General features: G+C 42.8%; 1 protein-coding gene and 1 pseudogene across 1 annotated transcript; one reads left to right on the plus strand and one right to left on the minus strand.

Moving 5' to 3' along the window:
• Window positions 1–5077, plus strand: LOC127238416 (leukocyte immunoglobulin-like receptor subfamily A member 5). The gene is made up of 5 exons (XM_051207027.1): window positions 1–126; window positions 289–324; window positions 515–799; window positions 936–1238; window positions 4170–5077. Exons 1-5 carry the CDS (start codon window positions 93–95, stop codon window positions 4304–4306), a joined length of 795 nt encoding a protein of 264 aa, XP_051062984.1. The 5' UTR covers window positions 1–92; the 3' UTR covers window positions 4307–5077.
• Window positions 5078–7339: 2262 nt separating this feature from the next.
• On the minus strand, window positions 7340–8536 carry LOC127238515 (exosome complex component CSL4-like; annotated as a pseudogene).
• Between the last annotated feature and the right edge of the window lie 17095 nt (window positions 8537–25631).

Consider the following 25631-nt stretch of genomic DNA (forward strand, 5'->3'; position numbering starts at 1 on the left):
AGAGCACAGTGTCTTCAGTGGTCACCCTTTGTGTCGCTGTGTCCTGAAAGTCACTGTAGTCTCATCAGACTGCAACCCTGGAGGGATGCATCATGATCTCCCCTCTCATAGTGCTGTTTCATCTTGGTGAGATTCAAAGGGTGGAGGGAATACCCAAGTCTGAGATGGATCTCATGCCATAGCTAAGTTCTGGCATATCAGGAAAACCTATGGTCTTGGGTAGCTTTTGTAGAGGAGAGGATTTCCTCGAGCTTCAGGAAGAAAATCTCACAGAGAAATCTCTTTTAGGGCTGAGTTTGGAAACCAGGACCACAGCGGTGACAGGTGAGTCATTTCCCTAACCTTACCAGATGCTGCTTCCACACTGACATCAGAAGAACACTCCTGTGCTCTGGATATGGATAACAGCAGACGTGGGTTGTTCTGGAGACACTTCAAGAATCCTGGGGCTCATGTAGAATATGAAAAAAGGAATATCCTGGGACACAACATTTGATTTATTTATTTTTTGCAGCAAAATTTCCCATACCTACCATCTGGGCTGAACCAGACTCTGTGGTCACCAAGGGACAAGCTGTTACTATCTGGTGTCTGGGGACCCCAGAAGCTCAGGAGTACTATCTGTATAAAGAAGAAAGTTCAAAACCCTTCAAGACACAGAGCTTACTCAAGCCTTGGAACAAGGCCAACTTTTCCATTCCATTCATGACAGAGTATGATGCAGGACTATACCACTGCTACTACCACAGCCCTGCTGGCTGGTCAGAACACAGTAACTTCCTAGAGCTTGTGGTGACAGGTAAGAGGATTATCAAGAGGTCCAAACTCAGATTATACCCCGAGTAAGGGGTTTTCCTCTCAGGGCATCTTCTCACAGCCCAGTCTTTAGATGATGTGGAAGGTGTTTTCCACTCAACATGCTTGTCTCCTCTTAGGATTCTACAGCAAACCCAACATCTCAGCCCTGCCAAGCTCTCTGGTGACCTCAGGAGAGAATGTCACCCTCCAGTGTAGCTCACATCAGGGGTATGGAAGGTACATACTTACCAAGGAAGGAGAAAAGAATGTGTCCTGGACTCAGGACTCACAGAAACAACCCAATGGACATTTTCTGGCCCTGTTTCCTGTGGGACCAGTGACTTCCAAACATAGAGGGGCCTTCAGGTGTTATGGCTACTATAAGAGAACCTCTCGGATGTGGTCGGTACCCAGCGAGACCCTGAATCTCCTCCTGTCAGGTGAGGAAATCCTATCTTTGACATTTACTTGAAGCCCATAAATTCTTTGCAAGAGCTCTTTTTCAGAGGAATACAATAAAGCTGAGAGACAGTTAAGGAATGCTCATGAGTCTTGATGTAGAGACCCAGCAAGACCAGCAAGGAAAGATGGGCAGGAGAGGAAGGTGTTTGGCATGAACTATACTCTTAATACCCAGCCCATCTTCTCTCCGAGAGGCTTGGAAGCCCTCCATTTTGACCCAGCAGGTCCATGGCGCTTAGAGAGACTCTGACAATCTAATGTCGTAGTGACACTTGCTTTGATAGGATTGTTCTATCCAGTGAAGGGAAATGGTACATCCCATCCCGCACTACTGAGAATCCCAGTCTTAGCTTTCTCAGGCTGATGTCACATTGGTCTCTACATGCAGCTTCCATATCAGTCAATATATGCTATGCATATACTGTGTCTCTGATAGCCTCTGGATTTCCTAAACACAGCTGAGGATCATTGGCCCTATAAGACACTCATATTCTTCAAAGACCGTGCTGGGGAGACCATATGCTCATGACTAGGATGAAGGGTGAGTTATAAGGAAAGACAGGAGGCAGAAAGACAGGAGTTTTAGAAGTATAAATGAGTGAGAACAATAGAAAGATGAGGCGTGCCTGATGTGGACTTATATAAAACAGAGAGTCTCAGGAGCCATACACCTTGGACTTAGATACAGAATCTCACCTGGTATGGAGCTTGACAAGTAGGCAAGTCTGGTTAGCTAGGGAGCACCAGGGATCAGCCTGTCTCTGCCTCCCCAGTGCTGAAACTAATTGGGACAACGGACACACACAGATTTTGGTTTTTGCTTTTACATATATTCTTTGTTATTTTGCAGGGTTGTTTTTAAATAATATCTGAATACATTTATTTTTAAATTTTCATATGTGTATAGAGTGAAATGTGATATTTGCTCTTATACTTTGCCTTTCCAACTTTCTTCATACAATCCACTCCCAACTCTATGTCTTTTTAATAACCTCCTAGTTCAATTAGTGATGCCCGTAGTTGTAGGTCTACTGGAGCATAGAAAAGTCTACTATTGGCCACATGTTCAAAAGAGAATGATTCTCCCTCCCTATCATTTACCACCTTTCAATAACTCCTCAGTAGTAAGGCAAGAGACCTAGATATGATTTACCAATATGTGCCAAAATTTTGTCTGGTTTGCTTTTTGTGGTCTTGTTTATTCTTGAAACTTTCATGCATTTATAAAATGTATTTTGATCATATTCTTCTTCTTCTACCTCCCTCAAACTCTCCCTGGTTTCTTCATCTCACCTCCATTCATATTCTCTTTTAAAAATTACAATTAATATTCCATATATATGTATATATATGTATGTATGTATATCCATTCACTAGGGCTTGGTCAGCCTATCAATGGTCACATCTGCAAAGGAAATTGACACTCTTATGCCCAGCAGCCACCATTGCCAACAGATCCTCAGCTAGGGGTGAAGCTTTGAGGGTCCCTTCCTCATGTATGCTGGATTATTGACTAGATTAATTTTGTACAGGTCTCATGTAGGTAACTACAGTTTTTGTGGGTTGATATGTGCAACAGTTGTTGCAATAACAGAATCAACATTTTGTAGCTATTTTTGGTGTCTTCTTGTTCTTATATTCCTTCCCCCCTCCTCTTCCATGATGTTCCTTGAGCATTGGCTCTAAGGAGGTTGATGTTAATGTTTCTTCCAGAGATGGGCACTCGCAGTGAAAATTGATATTTTGACCAGTTAGAAATCTACATTAATCACTACCCACTGAAGAAAGATGTGTCTGTCACCAAAGTTGAGAGAAGCACAAATCTGTGGATACAAATATAGACATGTAGAATGAAATTTGCCAGTATGACCATTTAGCAAAATGACATGCGAGTTCCTCACACCTAGGGCCTGTGACGTCCCTCCCTAGTCACGGGCCTTTGTCCATGCTTACAGTACTATCCATTGAATCCTTTCTGTAGATCAGACCATATGTCCAGTTACAAAGCTGGTTACACACATAACTACCATATCAATACTGTACCAATAGGCAATCTAATCAAAGAGGCCACTATTATAGTATGCAGGGGCCAGAGCTAGAAAGACAGACCATTGATGTAATTTCTTACCCTGAAGCCCACATAACACTTTATGGTGGTATCTAAGCTAGTCAGCAGGGAGAGAGCTTTCTAGTCAGTTTGATGTTGCTTTCTCTATATACTGCTACACAAATATGTGGCATCTTCAGCAAGAAGTACATACAATCTAGTTATAATATACATTCAAGAGCAATGACTCTTGTATTGTTTTGGGTACTTCTTGGGTGTCCCTGACCCGTAACACATAAGGAGGTATTCTGTGTCTGGCAATAAATAGTATTTTCATTTAATAACCCATACTTTCTGAAAGCAACATTGTCAACCCATATAGGATGCTTCCGTTTAAACTCCCCTTTAAATATATACAAAATAATGGATTTCATTAGGATGTCTTCATGTATCCTTAGTTTTGGTTAACCTTCCCCTTACTCTCTCTTTTTTTTTACAACCTCTGTTTCTACTTAAACCTTTAACCCCAAATAGTCTGTTATGATTGTGCAGTAATAATTTTAGTGATTGAACTATGTTTTCAGCCTATGTCATGTATTATTAATAAATAAGCTATATATTAACAATGTATAAAATATTTAAGATTGTTGATAAACATTGTATACACTCATGGAAATATCAATTCAACTAATTTAATATTTGCAACATAAAGATTTTCATGGCCTTATATTTACTAAATAACAAATACACATTAAATTGACTCTGGTATATTATTGTCTGTTATTGATATAGGTATCTTTTCTACTTGTTTTTCAGTTGGGGACGGTACTGAATTTGTTGTCTTATTTGCTCATATTTGCAGATTCACACTCACAAGATCACACAGTAGAGAATATCATCAGGATGACTGTGGCTGGCTTGGTTCTTGTGATTCTTGGGATTCTACTGTTGGAGGCTCAAAACGGCCAGAGAAGTCCTCAAGGTTCAGTGTGGAGGTGAACCAGAGAGAACAGTTCATCTCTTACTATTTTAGAGACTTGGAGATGAGCCCAACAAGTAGCAGAAATCATGGAAGAAAAGTTGTGGCACAATTGTGTGAGCACCGTTGAATACCCTGAATAGAACGACATATTTGGGTGCAGGGGAAATGTCAGAGAGATCTGTGAAGGGAACTCTACACCCATTCAATTGGGACAGTATGCTGGCTTGAATGAAATGGCCTCCATACTCTCAGACATTTGAATGCTTGATCCTCATTTGGGGATGTTGTGTGGAGAGACTTAGGAGGTGTGGTTTTGTCAGAAGAATTGTGTGGCTCGGGTAGGTTTTGAAAGTTTAAAGATTCTCATCATTTCTAGGTTACTCTTATGTACCTAATTTCTCCAAAGATGAACTATTATATATTGCAAGGAATCTCCCTAAGACAGAAGGCAAACAATGTAAGATAGCCCCAGGATGGCCCTGAAACTGAAGAGATTCACCAGGTGCCTTCTTCCTAAGAGTTAACAAGAAGAGCTGTTCAGAGTCACTCTTAGACAAGGTAAACTGCAAAGAAGAATCTGAAACCAGATCAACTGAGCTGCCTGGAAGAGGTTTGGACCAGATTCACTTGGAAAGGACATTTTCCAACCTGTTTAGCTGGCCTGAAGGCTGTGAAATGTGCCCTTTGTGAGGTATCACCCATGTGGGGGGCAAATTTGATGATGTAAATATATTTGAGTCATTTCTGCTTCTGTAAGTAACCTTAATAAAACTCATTGGTTCACCAAATTGGACCTTAGTGGTATCCATACTTTAGTCTGTCATGGGCTTCCTATCTAGAGTGAGTACGCATTTATGTTCTGTCTTCCAGGACAAGTCTTGCCACAAAACAACTCTTTCCTCTTTTTTTTTTTTAATGAAAATCATGTGTTTCCCCAATCATAGCAAAATACACACATACAATTTTGTAAAGAATGCATAAGCTATTTCCAATATTGCATGGTTCTGTTTGCTAAATGCCATTAAATGAGATTCACCAGCCAAGAGAATAAGAAAATCAACTTCCATAGTGGGACACTGGTGGAGAACACCTTTAATCCCAGCACTTAGGAGGCAGAGGCAGGTGAATCTCTGTGAGTTTGAGATCAGCTTTGTTGAACCAAACTAGTTCCAGGACAGGCTCTAAAGCAATGCAGAGATACTCTTGTCTCGAAAAACCAAAAACCAAACCAAACCAAACCAGAACAAAACAAAAATCAGCTTTCCAAGAACAGTGTTTCTCTTTTTTTTTTAATTTTTTCTTTTTTTTAAAAAATTTTTGTCTTTTTAAAAAAAATTATTAGTTTTTCTTATTTTACATATCGATCCCAGTTCCCTCTCCCTCCCTCCTATCCCATCCCCCCACTACACAGAGAGGGTGAGGCCTTCCAGGAGGGATCATCAAAATCTGTCAAGTCATTTGGAGCAGGGTCTAGGCCCTCCCTCCTGCCTCTAGAGTAAGGGAGTATCCCTCCATGGGGAATGTGCTCCCAAATTCCTTTTGTGCATCAGGGACACATCCTGGTTCCACTGTCAGAGGTCCCTTAGACTGCCCAGGCCTTCTGACTGAGACCCATGTTCTGGGGATCTGAGTAGGTCCTATGCTGGTTTCCCAGCTATCAGTCTGGGGGGTCCATGAGCTCCCCCTTGTTCAAGTCAGCTGTCTCTGTGGGTTTCTGTAGCCTGGTCTTGACCCCATTTTCTTATCCCTCCTCTCTCTCTGAAACTGGATTCCAGGAGTTTGGCTCAGTGTTTAGCTGTGGGAGTCTGCTTCTGATTCCATCAGCTACTAGATGTGGGCTCTATGATGGCATATAAGTTAGTTATCAGTCTCATTATCAGGGAAGGGCATTTGAGGTCGCCTTTCCACTGTTGCTCAGATTGTTAGTTGGGGTCATCCTTGTAGGTCTCTGGACATTTCTCTAGAGTCAGTTTTCTCTTCAAACCTATAATGGCTCCTGATATTATGGTATCTCTTTTCTTGTTCTCGTTTATTCCTTCCCTGACTCAGTCTTCCTGGTCCCACATGTTCTCCTCTCCTCTCCTTTTTCTCCTAACTTCCTTTCCTCTCACTGCCACCACCCCCCATTCCCAATATGCTCAGGAGATCTTGTTCCTTTCCCCTTCTGTGAGGGAACTTGTGTCTCTCTCTTAGAGTTCTCCTTGTATCCTAGCTTCTCTGGCGGTATGAATTGTAGGCTGGTGATCCTTTGCTCTATGTCTAAAATCCATATATGAGTGAATACATACCATGATCCTCTTTTTGTGACTGGGTTACCTCACTCAGAATGGTTTCTTCAAGTTCCATCCATTTGCCTGAGAATTTCAAGGTTCCATGGTTTTTTTCCCATAGAGTAGTATTCCATTGTGTAGATGTGCCACATTTTCTTTATCCATTCTTCAGTTGAGGGGCATATAGGTTGCTTCCAGGTTCTTGCTATTACAAATAATGCTGCTATGAACATAGCATGGATGTGGATCATTTGGATATATGCCCCAGAACAGAAATGCCGGGTCCTGTGGTAGACTGATTCCCATTTTCCGGAGGAACCGCCATACTGATTTCCAAAATAGCTGTACAAGTTTGCACTCCCACCATCAGTGGAGGAGTGTTCCCCTTTCTCCACATCCACTCCAGCGTAAGTTGTCATGGGTGTTTCTAATTTTAGCCATTCTGGCAGGAGTAAGATGGTATCTTAGAGTTGTTTTGATTTGCATTTCCGTGATGGTTAAGGATGTTGAGCACTTTCTTAAGTGTCTTTTAGCCATTTTGGATTCCTCTATTCAGAATTCTGTATTCAGTTCTCTACCCTACTTTTCTCAAGAATAGCATTTCAAATAGAATATATTTTATTTATTATATTTTTGGTTGAAAGAGTCTTACTATGTCTCTCAGGCTGGACTAAAACTTGGAAACTAACAATCTTCCTGTCTCCGATTCATGGGACTTATGTAATCATTACCATACAAATGTATTTCTGGCACATTTTTCAAGAGGTAACTGCTAGCTGACTAGAGGTACCTTAATAAAGACCATGGTATTTTGATTTTCTTTTCACACAGGGAAATAGTTGACTCTGTCTTTGGGGTAAAGTGTGCTGAAGTTTGTAAGAAATCAGGCTGCTCTCTGGTCACTTTCTGGAATTCTTTAGTGTGGATCTTAGGGCACTGCATCTCACACCAGCTTATGGGAACCATCTCGAACCCTGATTTGCTGTGGGCCGCCACTGCCCCTAACTCATTTTTAGCAGTGGTCAGCAGGTGATTGGACTGTGCATCAGCCAGGGAGATAACTTTGGCCAAAACTACGTCATACGGGCGGAAACTCTTGTAAATTTCAACCTTATGCTTTTCAGTTGCTCGGATATCTATCCTTTCAGATAGTTCCTCAAAGGGAGTTTTTCAGTGGTGTGGACCCAACACACAAGATGTGGACCTCAGCAAAACGTGAGTTGATGCTAGAGACCTTACAGGTGACCACAGATCCTACATCTGGGAGTAACCGTGACTCTGTTTCTCTCATCACGGATACCACAGGAAGCACGTCGTTCTCACTGGTCTTCCTCAGGTAGCCCACTAGCAACGGAAAGATGCAGCCTTTCTGTGTGTAGGTGTGGCTACTGGAGCTGCCTTCCTCCAAGTTACAGAGACGTCGCAGGAGATGCAGTTATTTCACAGGTGGTGCGATGATTGCCCCATCCAAAACCTCTTTCTTCTTGTTCTTGTGATCCAAGATGTGAGCTATCAGCTTTTTTCTCCTCCCACCATGCCTCTGTGCTACAAGGCACAAGATGACACAGTAAGTATACAACTATCATCTCATGGAACACTTGGAGTTGAGGATTCTCCTGATGGATGAAACCAATACAAAATCTGTATTTGTTGTTATAGTCTTAAGAATGGATTGGCTGTTTCTTACTGTGGATTCTTCCTGTAGCTTATTCCTTTCTGTAACAAACTTGGGATTTACTTCCCACAGTTTAGCACTATCTAATTATTTACTGGGACCAAACTCCCCCATGCATTTGGAGTTTACTGATTACACTCCCTAGCTATGGGTAAAACCTGTTTTCCATTAACAGGTTCCAGTTTACTGATTACATCCCTTAGCTACGTGTGAGAACCATTTCCTATTATCAGGTCCTTGTTCCTCTCTCCATTGCAATTGCAAAGATCTGCCTTCCTGAAATTACCTTTATTGATAAGCATTTCGTCAGTGTTTATGGCCCAGGCAAAGCATCCCATCTAAAACATTCTCAGACATCCAAGGACATAGAATTACTACATGATAAAAGCTGCCTAGATAGATAGCAAATATAAGCATGTCCTGGCTTTACCTCACTGGCAGGTAGAGAAACAATAACCTAAACTAACTCTGCACTAAAAGATTATCAAACTTCTTGTTTTATTAACTCACGATTTTAGCTCAGAGATTTACTGCTCCCTCCTGTTTCCCCTGAAAATATAATGACAGAGGTAATCAGCTCCTATGCTCATCCTCAGGGTAAAGTAAACTTTCCTGAAGGTCTGTGCTGCCACTGAGGCCAGAGCACTGAGGGCACCGGGTTTTGTTTGTGCAAATAAAACTTAGACCTACAGCCCTAAGCAATCGATGCTAAAAGTTTCTCCCGGTAGTTTTAGATTATTTCTCTGTGTGTAAATCTTATCTGCCTTGCTGACCTTGAGAAATCCAAGCCTCACATTATATTGGAAAAATAATTACTGTTGCAAATGTATATTTATATATGCCTGTGCCCCCCAAGAACTGGGAAGAAACAGAAAGAGAGAGAGACAGAAAGGGTTACAGCAAGAGAGGAAAGGAGCAGCAGAAGAAGGGAACATGAAGAGGAGCAGTCGTGTGTGAATCAATTCTTCCTCCCCTCGGATTTTAGCTCCTTTGTTTATTTGTAGTTCCCCCCCTTTTTTTTAAACCTTGAGCAAAAATTTTAGAAGCTGGCCTTTTAAAGTTTTTGATAATGCTGGCATCATGGACTCATGCAAATACATAATTTATTCTATAAGTTCCCTTAGCCATGGTGTTTTGTGTTAGCAATAGAAAAGTAAATAATATAAAAGTCAGTGCCAGGAGTGGGGTATCACTGTGACGAGCCTGATTATGCTGCTTTCTAGAGGAATGTGGAAGACTTCGTGAGTTTGGAACAGAAAAGAGGTTGAATGCTGTAAACAGGCATTAACTGGAAGACAGTGGTGAAAGCAAAGGATATTGTAGAAGCCTAGATGAAGGTATTTCAGAGGGAAGCATGGACTTTAACAGCAACCTGTCTAGAGGCCATCCCTGTGATGTTTTGGCAAATGATTTGTGTTCCTTCTGCTCATGCCCTAAGAACTTCTCTGAAACAAAATTAAAAGTCAATGGACAGCATCCCTGTGAACACTCCAGTTGATCAGTCCAGGGAAACAGGCGAGTCAAATGAAGACATTCACTACTCTCTTCTTTCCTCCAAGTGTAATCCCTCACTCTGGTCCCTGGCTGAGTCAGGGTCTTGATTTTTCTGGGTTTCTTTTATATTACAGATTTCAGCTTAGTATTTCTATGGGACACCCGAGTGTGTGCAAGAGTGGTTCTTTGATTCTTTTTCCTGTTCTTTGGGCCTTTTCCCTCTGCTGGCCTGCTTTGTTCAGCTTGTATGGGATATGGTGATTTTCATTTTATGTTATGTTGTTTTATTTTGTTGTGTTTGGTTGTTATCTGTTATGAGCAGTTTTCCTGCCAACCTGGCCCCACAGACGTGCCAGCCCCAAATAACACACAGAGACGCTGTATTAGATATAATTCTGTTGGCATTTACAGAAATACATAGATTAGTAGTTATGGGTTAATAATTAATACAGAGCTAGCCAATAAGAAGCCCTAGTCATAGGCCAACAGTTTTATAATTAATATTGCATCTGTGTGTTTATTTGGGGCTGAGAAGCATGGCAGGACCTTGAGGGACAAGTAAATCCAGTAACAAAAACAAGCTATTTCCAATAAATGGGGGGGGGGAATACTTCAATGGACCAATTCTTGAGGGAGATTTCAAGATATCCCAGTACTGATTTTATTGTGCTAATCATTAGTAATCACTATTGTGCAGGTTTATAATGAAAAGACCAACTGGGGCAGAAGGAAAAGAAAAAACGTACAGTTTGAAGAGAAAAAACAGCATCATGTTGCATCTAACGCTTGTGCAGAGAGGAATACTGAGATAAGGAGAGGCCTGGTTTGCATTGGAAAGTTGCCCTCGGGACATGCATTATCCCACCCACCTAAGCTTCCACTTGTGAAAGACAGCACACAGCCTTTTCTCCTAGAGAGCAACAACAAATGAAGACATTGCAGATGCCACTCAAGGAGTCAACGATTGTCATGGGCATGTTTTTACGCCAGCCTGGTTCCAGATAACACACAGAGACACTGCATTTGATATAAATGCTGTTGGCCAGTTACTTGTTTCTTATCAGCTAGCTCTGTCTTAATTATTAACCCATTTCTATTAATCTAGGTATTTCCATGTGGTCTCATCTTACACAGAGAGAAGGGGCCGGCGTTCTGCTCTCTCCAGTCTCTCCATCTCGACTCCCTCCCTACTCCTTCCTCTCTCCTCCTTGTCTGCTAGTCCAGCCTATCTTGCTTTCCTATTGGCCAACAGTGCTTCGTTCATTAACCAACACGAGAAACATACTTACAGAATGACATCTCCCAGCAAACGATTCACTCGAAATTGGCAACTGAGTATACGAGTGGTCTTCATGGTTCTAGCTTGGTTAGGGGACATGGAATCTTTCTCCTGGATTTTTGAGAGCTGCTGAAGGCAATATGTCGCAGGGTAGTCCCTGAGTGGACACCCGGAGAGGCCATTGCATGCAGCTCTGCAAGTGCAGCCTAGGTTACATTAGAGATGCTAAGGTGCTGAAGATCCTAAAGGTGCTGGGTGTCTTCAGGCTGGGGTGGAAGAGGTCTAAGATGGAAGAATATGTTGCATTCAGCAAGGCTGAAGGAGGAGAGCTGTCTTTGGCATCAGATAAGGAGCTCAAGAAATTGTTGGTTTCTCTGCTGGTTTGGGTTCTCTTTTGGTACAGTGTTTTTCATTACATGTCCACCTCACCATTTTGGAATGTGCCATTATATGTTGGAAGCATATAATTTTCTTTTTTGGTTATACAAGGGATACAATTAAGAGACTTTGGACTTTACACACCAATTCCAGTTCCCACTCCCTCCTCGCCTCTCACACTTCCCATCTTCCCTCCACCCCAACCCATCCACTCCTCAGAGAGGGTGAGACTTCCCACGGCACATCTCTTCGAGGCAACATCAAGGCCTCCCCTCTATGTAGACAGAGGTTCTGTTCTGCCTGGTCCCACTGCCCTTCAGCCCCAAACCAACACACAAAGTCTTATATTAATTATAAACTGTTTGGCTGGTGGCTCACACTTCTTCCTGGCTGGCTCTCTTAATTACTAACCCATAACTATTAATCTATGCATGCCCTTATCTTACCAGAGAATGCCTGGCATCGCCTATTGTAGGGAGCCGTCCCAGCTTTCTCCATTACAAGATGGCGCCTGCATCGGGCTGGCGTTAGAGTAAACAAGTCAGTGCGCAGGTGCAGGGTGATTTTCCCTCCCTTGGGCTCTGCCTCTCCCGTGGCGTCATACGGGCCGATGGGCTGCAGCCAATCAGGAGGTGACACGTTCGAGGCGAAGGTTGTAAACCTATATAAGGGTTGGGTTTTGGATGTTTGGGGTCTCCGCTCTGTAAGCTTATGCTCTCCCTCTCAAGATGCATTAAAGCTTTACTGCAGAAGGATCCTGAGTGTGCCGCGTCGTTCTTGCTGGCGAGACGGTAGCGTGGGACAGCCTATCTTCCTGGTATCTATATGGCGTCTCTCTCTCTCTCTGCCTTCCTTTCCTCAAAATTCTCCTGTTCCGGTAGCCCACCTGTACTTCCTGCCTGGTTACTGGCCGATCAATGTTCTATTCATCAACCAATAACAGGAACACACATACAGAAGGACATCCCCCATCACCTGACTGTGGATCAGGATGTAAGTTATTTCATGACCTATCATTCAGAATACCAATGACTGGAACTGGAGAGATGACTCAGTAGATAAAAATGCATGCTCCTCTTGCACAGGCAGGACATTTTCTTTTGTCAGCACCTACATCAGGCTTCTCACAACTGCCTGTACCTCCAGATCCAGAGAATCTAACAACCCTGCCTTAGCAGAGATTTATATTCAAGCACACATACCCCTATATGGATACATAACTACATACATAATTTAAAATAAAGTTTTTATAAAAAAGAAAATCAACTACTTGGGGAGTCTGTCCCATCTGTTAATCTGAGTACTGAATATAAAGCACTAGTAATGTCAGAATTCTCACACAGGCGCGCTAGAGATACCTGTAAGAATGTTCATAACACCACTCTTCATAATTTCAAAAAGTTAAAAGACAAAGAGTATGTAACCATGAATATCAATAAAGTAGATGTCTTAGTGCTTTATTCTGATGAAGAGACACCATTTCTATAGCAACTCTTTAAAGGAAAATATTAAGTCATGGCTTGCTTATGTTATGGCAGGGAGCATAGTGACATGCAGGCAGACATGGTGCTAGAGAGGTAACACAGGGTTTTACATACAGATTGGCAGGCATCAGGAAGAAAGACATTGGGCCAGACTCAGGCCTTTGAAAAGTCAAAGCAATACACTAGGGTGACACACCTACTCCAGCAAAGCCACATTTCATAGTCTCTATCAAGTAGAGCTACTCCCTAATGGCCAAGCATTCATATCTATGAAGCTACAGGCTCCATTCTTACTCTATCCACCACTGTGGACATAAATGTTCTACCTTCAAAGGGGAAAAAATTGAGAAATAGCATTACTAATATTTGGTTACAATTAGCTATTCTATTCCACAGTGAATGACCATCACTTAGGCTATGTAATGTTCATGTGTCAGCTTATATAACCAACCGATTAAAGACATTTTCAGGATCAAACTACTCAGATATTCCAATATGGTTAGAAGATGGATTCCCACCCCTAGCTGGATATGGGGAATTAAGGTCAAGACATGTTCCAATATGGTCATGGTAAAAAGCAGGACTTACAGAGTCTTGAGAATTATCTGAAAGCCATCTGATTTGTGAGTCATATACAACATGCAAGGACCAACAAGTATCAACCTTCTCAGCTGTGGTCAACTAGTGAAACAGAAGAGTTGGGCCTCACAGGAAATCCTGTCTTGTTTTACTTGGGCATTGCCTCCTGCCAGCACAAGCAATACCATGCTGCCTATGCCCCTTAGCCTGGTATGTTCTGGTGAGTTTTGCTGGGAAAGAATGGTGTGGAATGCAAGGGTGGAAATATCATCCAGGGTTGCTGGATCTGTCTATAGCAGGAAGCCTGGCTTCCATGCAATGACAAATGTTGGTGCATGAGTTCATCTTCACAGAGTGAGCTCTGACTTCTGATGCACAGAGGCCCAACAGGGGCATGGGGACAACGGACCAGGCTATTGGAAGGAGATAGCTAATCTATCATGGGTCTTTCCCTCCAGGTTTCTTCCTGTTCCAGAGAGCATGGGCCCAAGCAGGTGAGTCTGACCCCAAACTGTGGATTACTTCCCATGCTACACAGAAAGATTTTTTTCCCCCTGAAACAGGAAGGCAAAGAACACAGGGATTGGGCTTGTGTAAAGACTAACGGGAAGGCCTGTGAGTGACATCTTATAAGTTGGAAGGTGGGAAAACTGGAAGTATTCTCTTGAATTCTGTACCAGAGAGCCCCAGATTCACTTTACTTGGTTGACTCAATCAGCACTGGGGCCTAGAAGAGACCAGAAGAGTCTTTAGTGTCTAGGAAAAGTGACATATAGTCATCCGTGTAATGGGGAAGAGTGCATAGTTTGGAATAGCAGACATTCTCAAGACCAGATGAGGACGCAAGCTCCCCAGGACATCCATGATGATGGGACACACAGTGGTGAGCTGGTATTGTACCAGAAGAAGTGGGGGAACTTTGTACTGCGTCCTGGGAATTCCGTATTATTCCAATTAGGCTCAGCTGCTTTATGCTTTTCTGATGCAATTTGATGACATTTCATTCTTTGTCAATGACTTCATTTTTATATGTAACTTACTTTCATAATGTATTGGATCTCTTGTGCAGCACTTGCTCGAGTTTAAGTACAATACAGATGTATTGGCTTGGAAGGAGCTTTAGAAATACAGAAGCAAGGAGAGATACTGAGCACTAAGGAGAAGGACATGCTCCCGCCTCCTTCATTCTCTCTTTGTAGGGGTTATTGACAAGCCCACCCTGTCTGCCTGGCCCAGTGTCTTGGTTCCCATTGGAGAGCATGTGACTCTGAAGTGTCAGTCCCACCACGGGTTTGAAATGTTCCGTTTGTTCAAGGAAGATGGAGCCCACATCCTGGAGTTCCAAGACATCATATTCCAACATAGCTTCAACATATACTCTGTGACCGTGGCACATGCTGGGACCTATAGATGTCAGGGCTTTGATCCTAACCCCCCTTCTGTATTGTCAGGAATCAGTGACCCCCTGTTGATCATAGTAACAGGTAAGACAGCTCACGTTGGGGGTATTTTTCATTGTGTTAACATTTCTTTTGAGATTTTGAGACCAGTCATTAGACAGGAGTCCCCAGAATAGTAAGGATGTCATCAGGTGTATCAGGCTCCAGAAACATCCATACAGGGGACTGGGTACTTGGGTAGTCAGGAAAGCTTTCCACTAATGATATTCCCAGCCTCATAAGCAATCAATATCTGCCATGTTGTTTGGTTTGTTTAACTTCCACCTAAAGTCCATGTTCCAAGGGAGAATGTGTTATGATGGAGAGATCTTTAAGAGTGAGGCTTAATGTGAGATCAGATGGACAGGTTATGAAGGACACTGCACTTGGAAGGTACTAATTTGGTCTTCCTGAGACTCTGGTGGGTTCTCACCAGAGAGGTGATACAAAACAACTCCCATATGGAAGGAAGACAGATGTTGAGGATGCAACTCATGTTTTAATCAGTTGACTTTAAGATGAAGAGAGTGCCCTGGATGATCCACACAGGGTACAGTTGCTACAATATCTCATAAAAGAGGAGGAAGAGGATAGTGAAGGTCAGAGCAAGGCAGCATGAGACGTACTCCATTTTTTTTCTGGTTCTGAAAACGAAGTGTCCACACGCCACAGAGTGCAGGAGGCTTCTATAATCTGCAATAAAAGAAGAAATATATTCTCCTCTTGGGGCCCTTGGAAGAAGTGCAACCCTTAAGACATAAGACTCATACCAGTGGGTTCATTTCAGACTTTGCACCTTCAGAATTGTAATATATAACACATACACGTTCTTTTCCTGTGTCATCTTTATGGTCATTTCTAACACTAGCAAGTAGCAACTGAAAACATACCCAAGTTAGAGACAAACAGGAAGAGAAATGACATCGAGAGGTACTGAGGCTGCCGTCAGGTTGAAAGGGGGTGATGTTCATGAATCCAGACTCAAGCTACCCCGTGTGAGCTGGGACCACAGACAAGGCCCAGGCACACGGGGTGAAACTGTCTAGGATCTGGAGAGAAACAGGAGAGTTCCTGTCCACTGCCTTATTGGAATTATTACATCCTGGCAGAGATTCCACTTTCCTCCAAAAGAACATGAAATGTATACAAACAGGATGGCATGTTTTCTATCCTCATCCATCACAGAAAAAGGAAGAGGTCTGTGGTAGATGAATACAACAGTCATCTGCATGGGACCACCCCAGTGATATGGATACTGAAACTATTAGACACAGAGAATTGAACAAAAGGCAGAATGAAATGGATAAGTGTGTGTGTGTGGAGGGGGTAGGTGGGTAGGAAGACAGCCACAGGAGACGACATGAGCATATGAGTAGGAGGAAAGACTTGGGTATGGAGAACGTGTGTTATCCCAGTTTCCATGATGTGGAGTGGGGAAGAATGACTATGAAACTCACAATCTCTTTGTTTCTAGGAGTCTACAGAAAGCCTTCCCTCTTGGCCCTACCATCTCCTCCAATAAAATCAGGAGAGACGGTGATGTTGCAATGCTCTTCAGAAGCCCTGTTTGAGACCTTCATTCTGGTAGTATACAGAGAGGATGCAAATAGGGTCCAAATGTGTCTTGTTGGGGAGCCTTATGATGGTGGCTCCCAAGCCAACATCTCTATAGCTCCTGTGACGGCAGCAGATGCTGGGATCTACAGATGTTACAGTTCTTCTAGTGAACATTCCTACGCGTGGTCAGACCCAAGTGACCCACTGGACATGGTAGTCACAGGTGAGGGTCTCCGGACTCATTGCTCAGGCTATGGCTTATATATGTATTGGATGTTCTAGAACGGAAATGAACAGGAGGAGGATAAATATTAGGTACTTTGGGAAGGAGGTAGACTTGATGGGAGTTTTAGTGACAGAGACAATGATAAAGGAAACTCCAGTTCATAACGTTATGTGAAAACAGATGAGAAGGTTTTGAGAGGAGGAAAGGGAGAGAGGTATATTTATTGTTATGTCAAAAAAAAATAAAACAAGTTTTAAAAGTACAGAGAGGGGGTTGGAGGAGTTAGGAACAGAGACAAACAGCAGAGAAACCATGGTGATACAGTACGTGTGTCAGAAAGAGTCTCTTTCCGTTCTTACCTTGTTAAGAGAGACCTGGGAAGAAGAGAAATTTACCACAGCTCTCTTCTCAACCAGGAAAACCAGACATACCCTGCACCTGACCTCAATTTTGGGGCAGTGTTCTGCCCCCTTCCATACTGCTTCACCTTAAACCCGCCCATTGCCTTTAGTTTGACACTCCCCTCCTCCTCTGCTTGAGTCACAATGGTCTTATATTATGGCTCCGGGAGAAGAGGCTGAACAGCAATGCCCACGAGCTTGTGTTACTTTCCTGTGCCTCCAAACCGGCTTTCTAATGCCATATTCTGCAATAATCACTAAAAACTACAGTTCGGGTCCAAAAGAGATAAGTAAGCCAGAGACATGGACACACATACACAGATGGGGAGAGGGAGGGGCAGAGAGGGGGAGAGAGGAAAGCAGGGGGGGGGAAGAGACCAAGGGGGAGAGAGAGAAGTCAATTTAAAAATTGTAACAAGGAAATGGAGAGATGTCACAGTGGTTAAGAGCACTTTTTGCTCTTGCAGAGGCCCAGGGTTCAATTCCAATAATCTCCATAGTGGCTCACAGCCAACTGTAACTCTAGTGACAGAGGATCCAATGCCCTCTTCTGAGCTCAGTGGGCACTGCATGCAGGTTCTACACACACATGCACACATACACATAGGCAAAGCATAGTAAAATGAAATACTTTTTAAGACATGAAAGGTTATAAAGGTAGCTAAGTGGTTAAGAGGACGTGATACCCTTTCAAGAAGATCCAAGCTCATTTCACAGCACCCATGTCCAATGTTGTACAACCACCTGTAATTCCATCTCCAAGGGATGCCATTCAATTTTCTGGCTTCCAAGTGATCTGAACATATGTGTGTGTGTGTGTGTGTGTGTGTGTGTGTATGTATGTATATGTATACACACACAGAGAGACACGTACACACATACACATAATTAAAAACAAGTCTTTGGTGCCTGAAGACATATTTCAGTCATTAAGAATGCTTGCTCCTCTTGCAGAGGACTTGGGTTTGGTTTCCAGCACCCACACAGTGGTTCTTTACTGTCTCTAATTCCAGTTCAGAAGTTTTGATGCTCTCTTACAGCCTTTCCCAGGCATCAGGCATGAATTTGTTACATGACATACATGCAGGCAAAACACCCATAGACATGAAATAAACATTAACAATCGTTTCTTTTAAAAATGTAATATTGGGAGTGCATCTCATTTGTAGAGTATCTGACACACATGTACAGGCAAGACAAGGTCATAGGTTTGATTCCCAGCATAAATATTTTAATATATAAATATATTTAATAGATTAATAAATAATGATGAGAGTAGAGGACAGAAAAGCATGTTTATACCCCCCCAAATAGCACTTCACACTTTTATTTAAAAAAAAAAGATGAAAGTCATTGATGCATAGGTTAGCTATAGGAAATCCCCATCATACTATTACTCCAGTAATCTACAAAGAAAGGTAGGTAGAGTAATCAAAAAACTAAAATAAAAAGTGGCATGAGCCGGGTGGTGGTGGTACACGGCTTGAATCCCAGCACTCAGGAGGCAGAGGCAGGTGGATCTCTATGAGTTCAAGGATAACCTGGTCTACAAAACTACACAGAGAAACCTTGTCTCAAAAAAACAATAACATCAAGACCCCCGCAAACTTATGTTCCTAAAAAGTAATAGAAAATTTATTCTTTCTCAGTCAGGTTTGGTATGCTGTATTGCTGCCAGACTGATCACAATGCCAACACTCGTGGAATAAATTAGTATTCAAGGAAATGACAGCCTGGAATTAAACTCTAGGAAGGGCCATTAGCCTATGGTGCCAGAAAATATCAGTGAACGCTGTTATAGATAAGTGATTTTAAATACGATAAATGTAAAGTTCTTGGAGCAAGCGCAGAAGAGGTGGGCTGGAAACAGCTGTAGGAAGAATCAAACCTCATCTTCTCATCCTGCTCTGCCTCTCAGTTCCTGATGATACCGGCACTTCCTATCACCATAACCTCACACGAGGTAAGTATCAGAGATACCCATCTCAGAAGGCGGGGACACAGGAAGTCTGTGAATACAGCGGGTAGTCAGCACACATGGAGAATTTGAAGATTTCCTTGCAGTGGCCATGCCCATGAATCTCTCTATCTCCCCTCTTGATCTGTTTTCCTCTTGAATATAGCCTAGCTCACTGCATCCCGTCCCAACCGTCACTCAAACCTTAACCCTAGACGAGGAAGTTCCAGAATGCTTCCTTATTGATCTCATTTTTATGGGGAGAGAAAATGAGTCCTGTAGTGAGACACCCACCAAGCTGCACCTGTGGCACTGACCACGCCCATTTGGGAGTGGTCACAGGTGCATAGGTGAGTGTGTGGTATTTGGTCTGGGATCCAGGACAGGCTGCTCTCTAGGCTCTGGTCAGGTCACGGAGAGCAGCCTGGGTGTGGATCCTTGGAGCGGGAACTTGAGGGTCATTGGTTTCTTGTATAAGTGACTACTCCCAGAATAAAATATATAACCCATATTTTATCCTTGTCCTGTTTATCTTCATCTGTACAGAGTCCTTGATATTTACAATGGATATAGGTGAAATTGAGAACCGCAATCCCCCATGCCACTCTAGCAGCTTTGAGAGAAACGGGCAATTCTTAAGTCAGGTAGCAACAAAGGACATTCAGGTGAATAGACACATGACCACGGAGGCTCTCCACCTGAGTACAGTAATAGCACAGCCTCAAGCCCAGCGTGGTCGGGGAGGAGAAAGATGATGGCCCCCAATAGGCCTGATGGATGGCCTGACCCATTGATTTCTGTTTCCCCAGCAGGTTCTGCCGTGAAGGATTACTCCCTAGAGAATTCCATCAGGATGGGTGCAGCAGGGTTGGTTCTCATTATTCTATTGATAGTATTGGCTGAGGCCTGGTGGAACCATGAGGAGGCACCGCAGGCTGAAGTGAGAGAAATTTCTGGCAGAACACGGTGAAAAGATAGTTTGGCAGAACGGACCTCGGAAAGAACTCCATCTCCTGAGATGGATGTGGAATGTTCTCTGGTCTGGGACTTAGACCATTTCTGGGGGTGCTTGGGGGAACAGCTGGGTCTCATTAGGTAAGGAATACACCCAAGATACTAGGTGAACTCCTTAGAGGCACCAGAGACGAGTACTGTCGAGCTTAAATGAACTCGCAAGCTTATGAGTTTTTCTCCATTTTCTTTTGGTTTGTAGGATAGTCATGCCTTTTCTCCCTTTTATTGGTAAAAGTGTGGTCCCATTTGTGTTTGTTTGTGTTGATGCTGTAGCCATATTTCTGTACCCTCCATCTCCCTTCCTTTATTTCCTGCCCTCCCTACCCTTCCCCTCCCTATTGTTGTTCTGTTATTTTCTCTTCTTCCTCTTATTTTCACTTCATTTATGTTTCACTGAAAAAGTTCTGACTTTTCACTGATTCTTGGATTCTGCTTTCCCCACTTTTTTTGGGGGAGGGTGTTGAGACTGGACCTCTCTGTAGCTTTGTGGCCGCTCCTGGAACTCACTCTGTAGACTGAAAGGGGTAAACTAATAAAGGGACCAGACCCTCACTCAGCCCACTGCTTTAGCAGCCATGACAGGCTACAGAAAAGACACGTAGTCCTCTGACTCAGCACATGACACAAAGAAACTCCAGATCCCCTGACCTCCTGGAGCCTAGGACCAAAACTGAACACAAAGGAAACTCCAGGGGAGATCCAAACCTCCACTGTAGTCTCCAGGACACAGCTCTAAAAACTAGTGGCACCTATGAACAACAGGCCACCTACAAGTAACAAGACAAAGCCACGGAATATTCCCTCTCAGCACTGACCAATGAGAATAATTGGTGCACAGGTATTTTGTGCCAAAATATGACTTTGAGATATTTCCCTGATTGTTCCCCAAATGTCAACCAATCAGAAACCAACCTGTACCTACTGGTGCAATCTTGTGGTTTTTGCCTTAAAAAAACCTGACAGTTTGCAGGGAACTCGCTTCCTCTGGTGGCTGCTGCATCATCCGGCTAGACGAGGTCCCTGTCACGGTTTTATGAACCATAAACTTTATGCATTCGTGTCAGTGGGTCTGTCTCTCCCTGGTGGTCTTTGGGGATTCTCATGACTTGGGCACAAGATAAGGCTGGCCTCGAACTTGCTTCCTCCCTCCCCTTTAAAAAAACAAGATCTACCCTGGCTGGCTTGTAGGTCACAGTGCAGACCAGGCTGTCCTGGAACTCTCAAAGATCCCATTGCCTTTTTGTCTCCAAGGCGCTGGGAGCTGGTTCTGCATTTCTGTTTAACTCTTCTCATTTATTAACCTCCTTGAAGGTGAAAGAATAAAAAATATACAGCCTAGCATTCCCATGACCATTGGAAGTTAGAAGTTTAAAAACACCCACCAGCATGTGTTTGAAAACCACCCTAGCCACATGTAAAGCTCAGAGAAAAGGGAAAACATGAAATGTTTTGGTCTTGATGACCAGAACCAGTTTCTGGGAGTTATTATTATTATTATAACCACCTAGTTTCTGAGAAATGTTGTTATCCACAACAACAGTCTGGTTTCTGGGAACTGTTATGGGTCATCCTGTCCACAAAGAAAATTAATAACTAAAAGATGGGACTCATGGCAAGAAGGGAAAACCAGAAAGAACAAGTGCCTCTGCCAATAGCTATCGATAACTCCCTGACTGGAGAGTACATTCTCCCTGACCCCCCATTATTTTAAGGACAAAGCCACTGAGCCCACTTGTCCTAGAGAAAGAAAAAAAACCCTAATCCTGCAGGTGCGCTAAACAATCCCACCTTGTAAAAACTGTGTACTCTATGAAATCTCTGTAACCTTGGAAACCTTATTAACCATCCAAGTTTTGAACTGCCCTTATTTTTAGGCCCAGTGAACATAACAGGCTTTGAAACCAACCTTGTTAGCTTTGATGTAAATCCTATAAAATCTATCTCAATTCTGCCCTCGAGGTCCCCAGTCCTCTACCCCTGCGTGCTGTATGACTGTTGGCCCCAGTGCATTTTGAATAAAAAATCATCATGCTGTTGCATCAAGACCACTTCTTATGAGTGATTTGGGGTGTCACCTTTCCTGAGTCAGAGCATGAAGGCCCAAGCTCTGGGGGTCTTTCAAAGGACCACTGTGGCCCATGATGCCATCAGAGGCCATGTTGTTGTCTGTAGTCCACACTGTTGCCCCAGGGTTGAGATCTATGTGCATTTTGGCAGCGCATGCCACTGCCCAATGCCTTGGGGATATTTTGCTACCTTGGGGCATCATGCTGATGTGAGTGGCATATGTAACCACCTGAGGTCATGTCAAGACTCTGACCCATGCAACTGCTGAGGGCCACAAGTGGGTCAGTGGTCCTGGTACAGCCATGGCCAAGGGCCATGTTGATGTCTGCAGCTCAGTGTAACCTCTGAAGCCCATGTTGATGCCAGTGGTCTGGGCTGTTGCCTGAAGCCATGTTAATATTCACAGACACTGGAAAACTGACCTTGCCACTCATGGGAAACCTGCCCCCACCCCTCACTGACCCACAGCCCTATGGGTTCACGGAAGAGATGTCCCTGCCCAACTCCTGGCACCACACAGCTCTCCTCAGTTGATGGTTTCTGGTAGGGATGCAGGTGGAGAAAGACTTATCCCCTCTTAGGAAGTTGACCACTAGGAATTTGACCATGCACCAATGAGTATATGGACAACACAAAATGGACATTTGTTTTAGGTGGGGATGTCACAGGGGAGGGAGGTAGAGGGGAAGACTGGGATGTGAGTGCATTCATGTTGCATGATGTGAAAGTCCCAATTGATCAATAAAAAATTCAAAAAAGAAATACAAACTTAAGCTTTTGGGAACTGGCTCGGTAGTTAAGAGCACTTGCTGTCCTTCCAGAGAGCCCAGATTCAATTCTGAGTACCCATATGTAGCAATTCACAGCTGTCAATAACTCCATTTCCATGTGTTCCGAGGCCTTCTACTAGCCTTTGTGGGCCATATGCCTGTATGTGGCAAATGAATGCACATGAGGGCAAACATGCATATAAGATAAAAATAAATAAATCTTAGAAATTCTGAAAGGAAAGTAGTAGGTTCTCCTCTATGATCTCTCTAGTCACAGGTAGCTGTATAGATTTACAATACCAGACATGAATCCCTTTTTACTAAGTGGGCATTACATCTGATTAGATAACTATTGGTTATTCACAAGGCAGTAGTGCCACAGTTGCACTGTTGTGGATATTTTGCTGGACCACTCATTAATGTGGCTTGTAGATTTTTCAGTTTGATGGGATTACAGATTGCTCCCCTCATTTGGCAGCTTGCAGAGCATCTTCTGGCACTTTGAGAACCAGTTCTCAAGGAGGATGCCACCAGGTCAGTACATGCTTTATTACTTCAAACCCTGTGTCCAAAGTGTGTGGTGTCTTCTGAAACCTTACATATTTATAATGCATATCCTATACTCAAGGCTCAGGGGGAAATTATGGGAAAGGGGGGGGAAAGGATTTTGAGAGCCAGAGGCTCTCAAATCTTGACAAGATGCCTGCTGTTGGATGAGTCCCCTATATGTTGAGAGGAAAAAATGAACCCATGAAATCTCAACTTGGTTGGCAAAAGAAGAGAAACAATGACATGATGAGTTGATGTGCAGATATTGACATGGGAGATTACACATGGCCCCAACTTTAGATGAAGAGCTACAGGCGGTCAATGGCTATTGAAAAGGAGAATCAGCTTTCTCTAGGCCTTCTCCATAGGTTGTTGAATCCCAAGTGATCAACTCCAGTAATAGGTACACAAGAGCAATACTAAATGGATAGAATAAGTTGTATGTATATGTAACAATGATAATTCAAGAGGGAATCATGGATTTGAGAAGGGAGGCAGGAGATACAGAAGGAATTTGAGGGTGGATGGAGCCTTTGAATTTTATTTTACAATGTAATACAAGGAACAAGAGCAGGCAAACTTAATGGTGAAATATGGCAGCAAGCAGCTTCCTTACAGAGGAAGATTTGCTCTTTAAACTAGCAGATGTTAAAATTGAAAATATCTAGAAAGATCATCCTTTACCATTTATTGAGGGTTGATGAACATTAACAACAAGCAATTATATTCATAAGAGGTAAGCAAGCGCATTAACTGAATGAGCAATCTCTCCAGCCTTCCTTTGTTGCTTGATGCCATCCACACTCAATGTGAGTCTTTTTTCCTCAGTTAAACCTCCCTGAAAATGTCCTCCCAGACACACCTAGAAGTATATCTCTTAGATGATTATAAATCTAGTCTCATTAACAATGAAGGATAATCATCTCAGGTCTTAGGTAAGTCACCTTTTCTTCTAGGTTGAAAATAAAAAGAAAGCACATGCCTTCCATTTGCCCATCTGATTTACTTCTTTTTTAGATAGATAGAGAGGAAGAGAGAGAGAGAGAGATGCAGAGATAGAAAGACATATAGATGATAGATAGACCAAAGAGGTAGTAACCACATTTATAGTATGCAAAATAAAATCAAGATGAAATATTTGACACAGGAGACAAAGAAGATCATTCTATATTGTCATTCTGAGTTAAGACATCAGAATGGACAACTAAAAGTATATAATACATATTAATTCCATACCATTCCATACAAGCATGTAAGGAGAGATAGAGGTAATGCTATACTAGACACCCATGTCTACTTTAACATTGGATATAACATCAAGACAGAACATCAATAAGAAAACAGCAGACATGAGCTTCACTGAAGACATTCAAGAACTTTCAACACATATGTCACCCAGAGAGCTCTCTAGGACAGATTACTGGGGGTCACAAAGCAAGTGTCAGAATTAGGAAGATTGAAATCCCATGCTTGATTCAAACAACAGTCAGATGAAGTTAGACAAATAAAATGGGAAGCTAGGTCTGGAGATAATTCCAGATACTTGGGACACTGAAGCAGGAGGATTATGAGTTCTGGGTGAGAATCAAAAAAAAAAAAAAAAAAAAAAAGCTAAAAACAGGAAAGGGATGTGGTAGGTAGCTGTGAACCTACACAAAATTGTGTGCTTACTTCAAACACCATGAGGTTGTGTGTGTGTGTGTGTGTGTGTGTGTGTGTGTGTAGGTGTGTATGCATGTTCATTTGTGAGCAAATGTCACAAAACACTAGGTTTCATATGAAGTGGTATGAAAGATAATAATCATGAGAGAAAATCAGGAAATGACATAAATTCATCTAAGCCAAACAGCACATTCTTCAGTAACCATCAGGTCCAGTCATATCCAACACAGCATTACAACATGATGTTGTCACACTTAAGACCCATATAATCAAGTGGATCTTTAAAATTATGTATGTGGGGGCTGGAGAGATGGATCAGTGATTTAAAGCACTTGCTACTTTTGTATGGAACCTGAGTTCAATCCCCAGCCCACACATGGTGCCTCATGAGCAGTTTTGTGGGTATCTGATGCGTTCCTCTGGCTTCTGTGGGCACCGCATGCATGTGGTGAACAGACATTCACAGTGAGAAACACTCACAGACATAAAATAAAAATAAACAAATTTCCTTTTAAAAATCTTCTTCACACACACATACATA

The sequence above is a fragment of the Phodopus roborovskii genome, unplaced genomic scaffold, assembly GCF_943737965.1.
Source record: "Phodopus roborovskii unplaced genomic scaffold, PHOROB, whole genome shotgun sequence".
NCBI classification, from domain to species: domain Eukaryota; kingdom Metazoa; phylum Chordata; class Mammalia; order Rodentia; family Cricetidae; genus Phodopus; species Phodopus roborovskii.

Coding starts and splice junctions, on each gene's coding strand:
- LOC127238416 (XM_051207027.1), top strand. CDS start 93: ATGATCTCCCCTCTCATAGTGCTGTTTCATCTTG. Junction 325..514: donor CAGGACCACAGCGGTGACAG/GTGAGTCATTTC, acceptor TATTTTTTGCAG/CAAAATTTCCCATACCTACC. Junction 800..935: donor CCTAGAGCTTGTGGTGACAG/GTAAGAGGATTA, acceptor GTCTCCTCTTAG/GATTCTACAGCAAACCCAAC.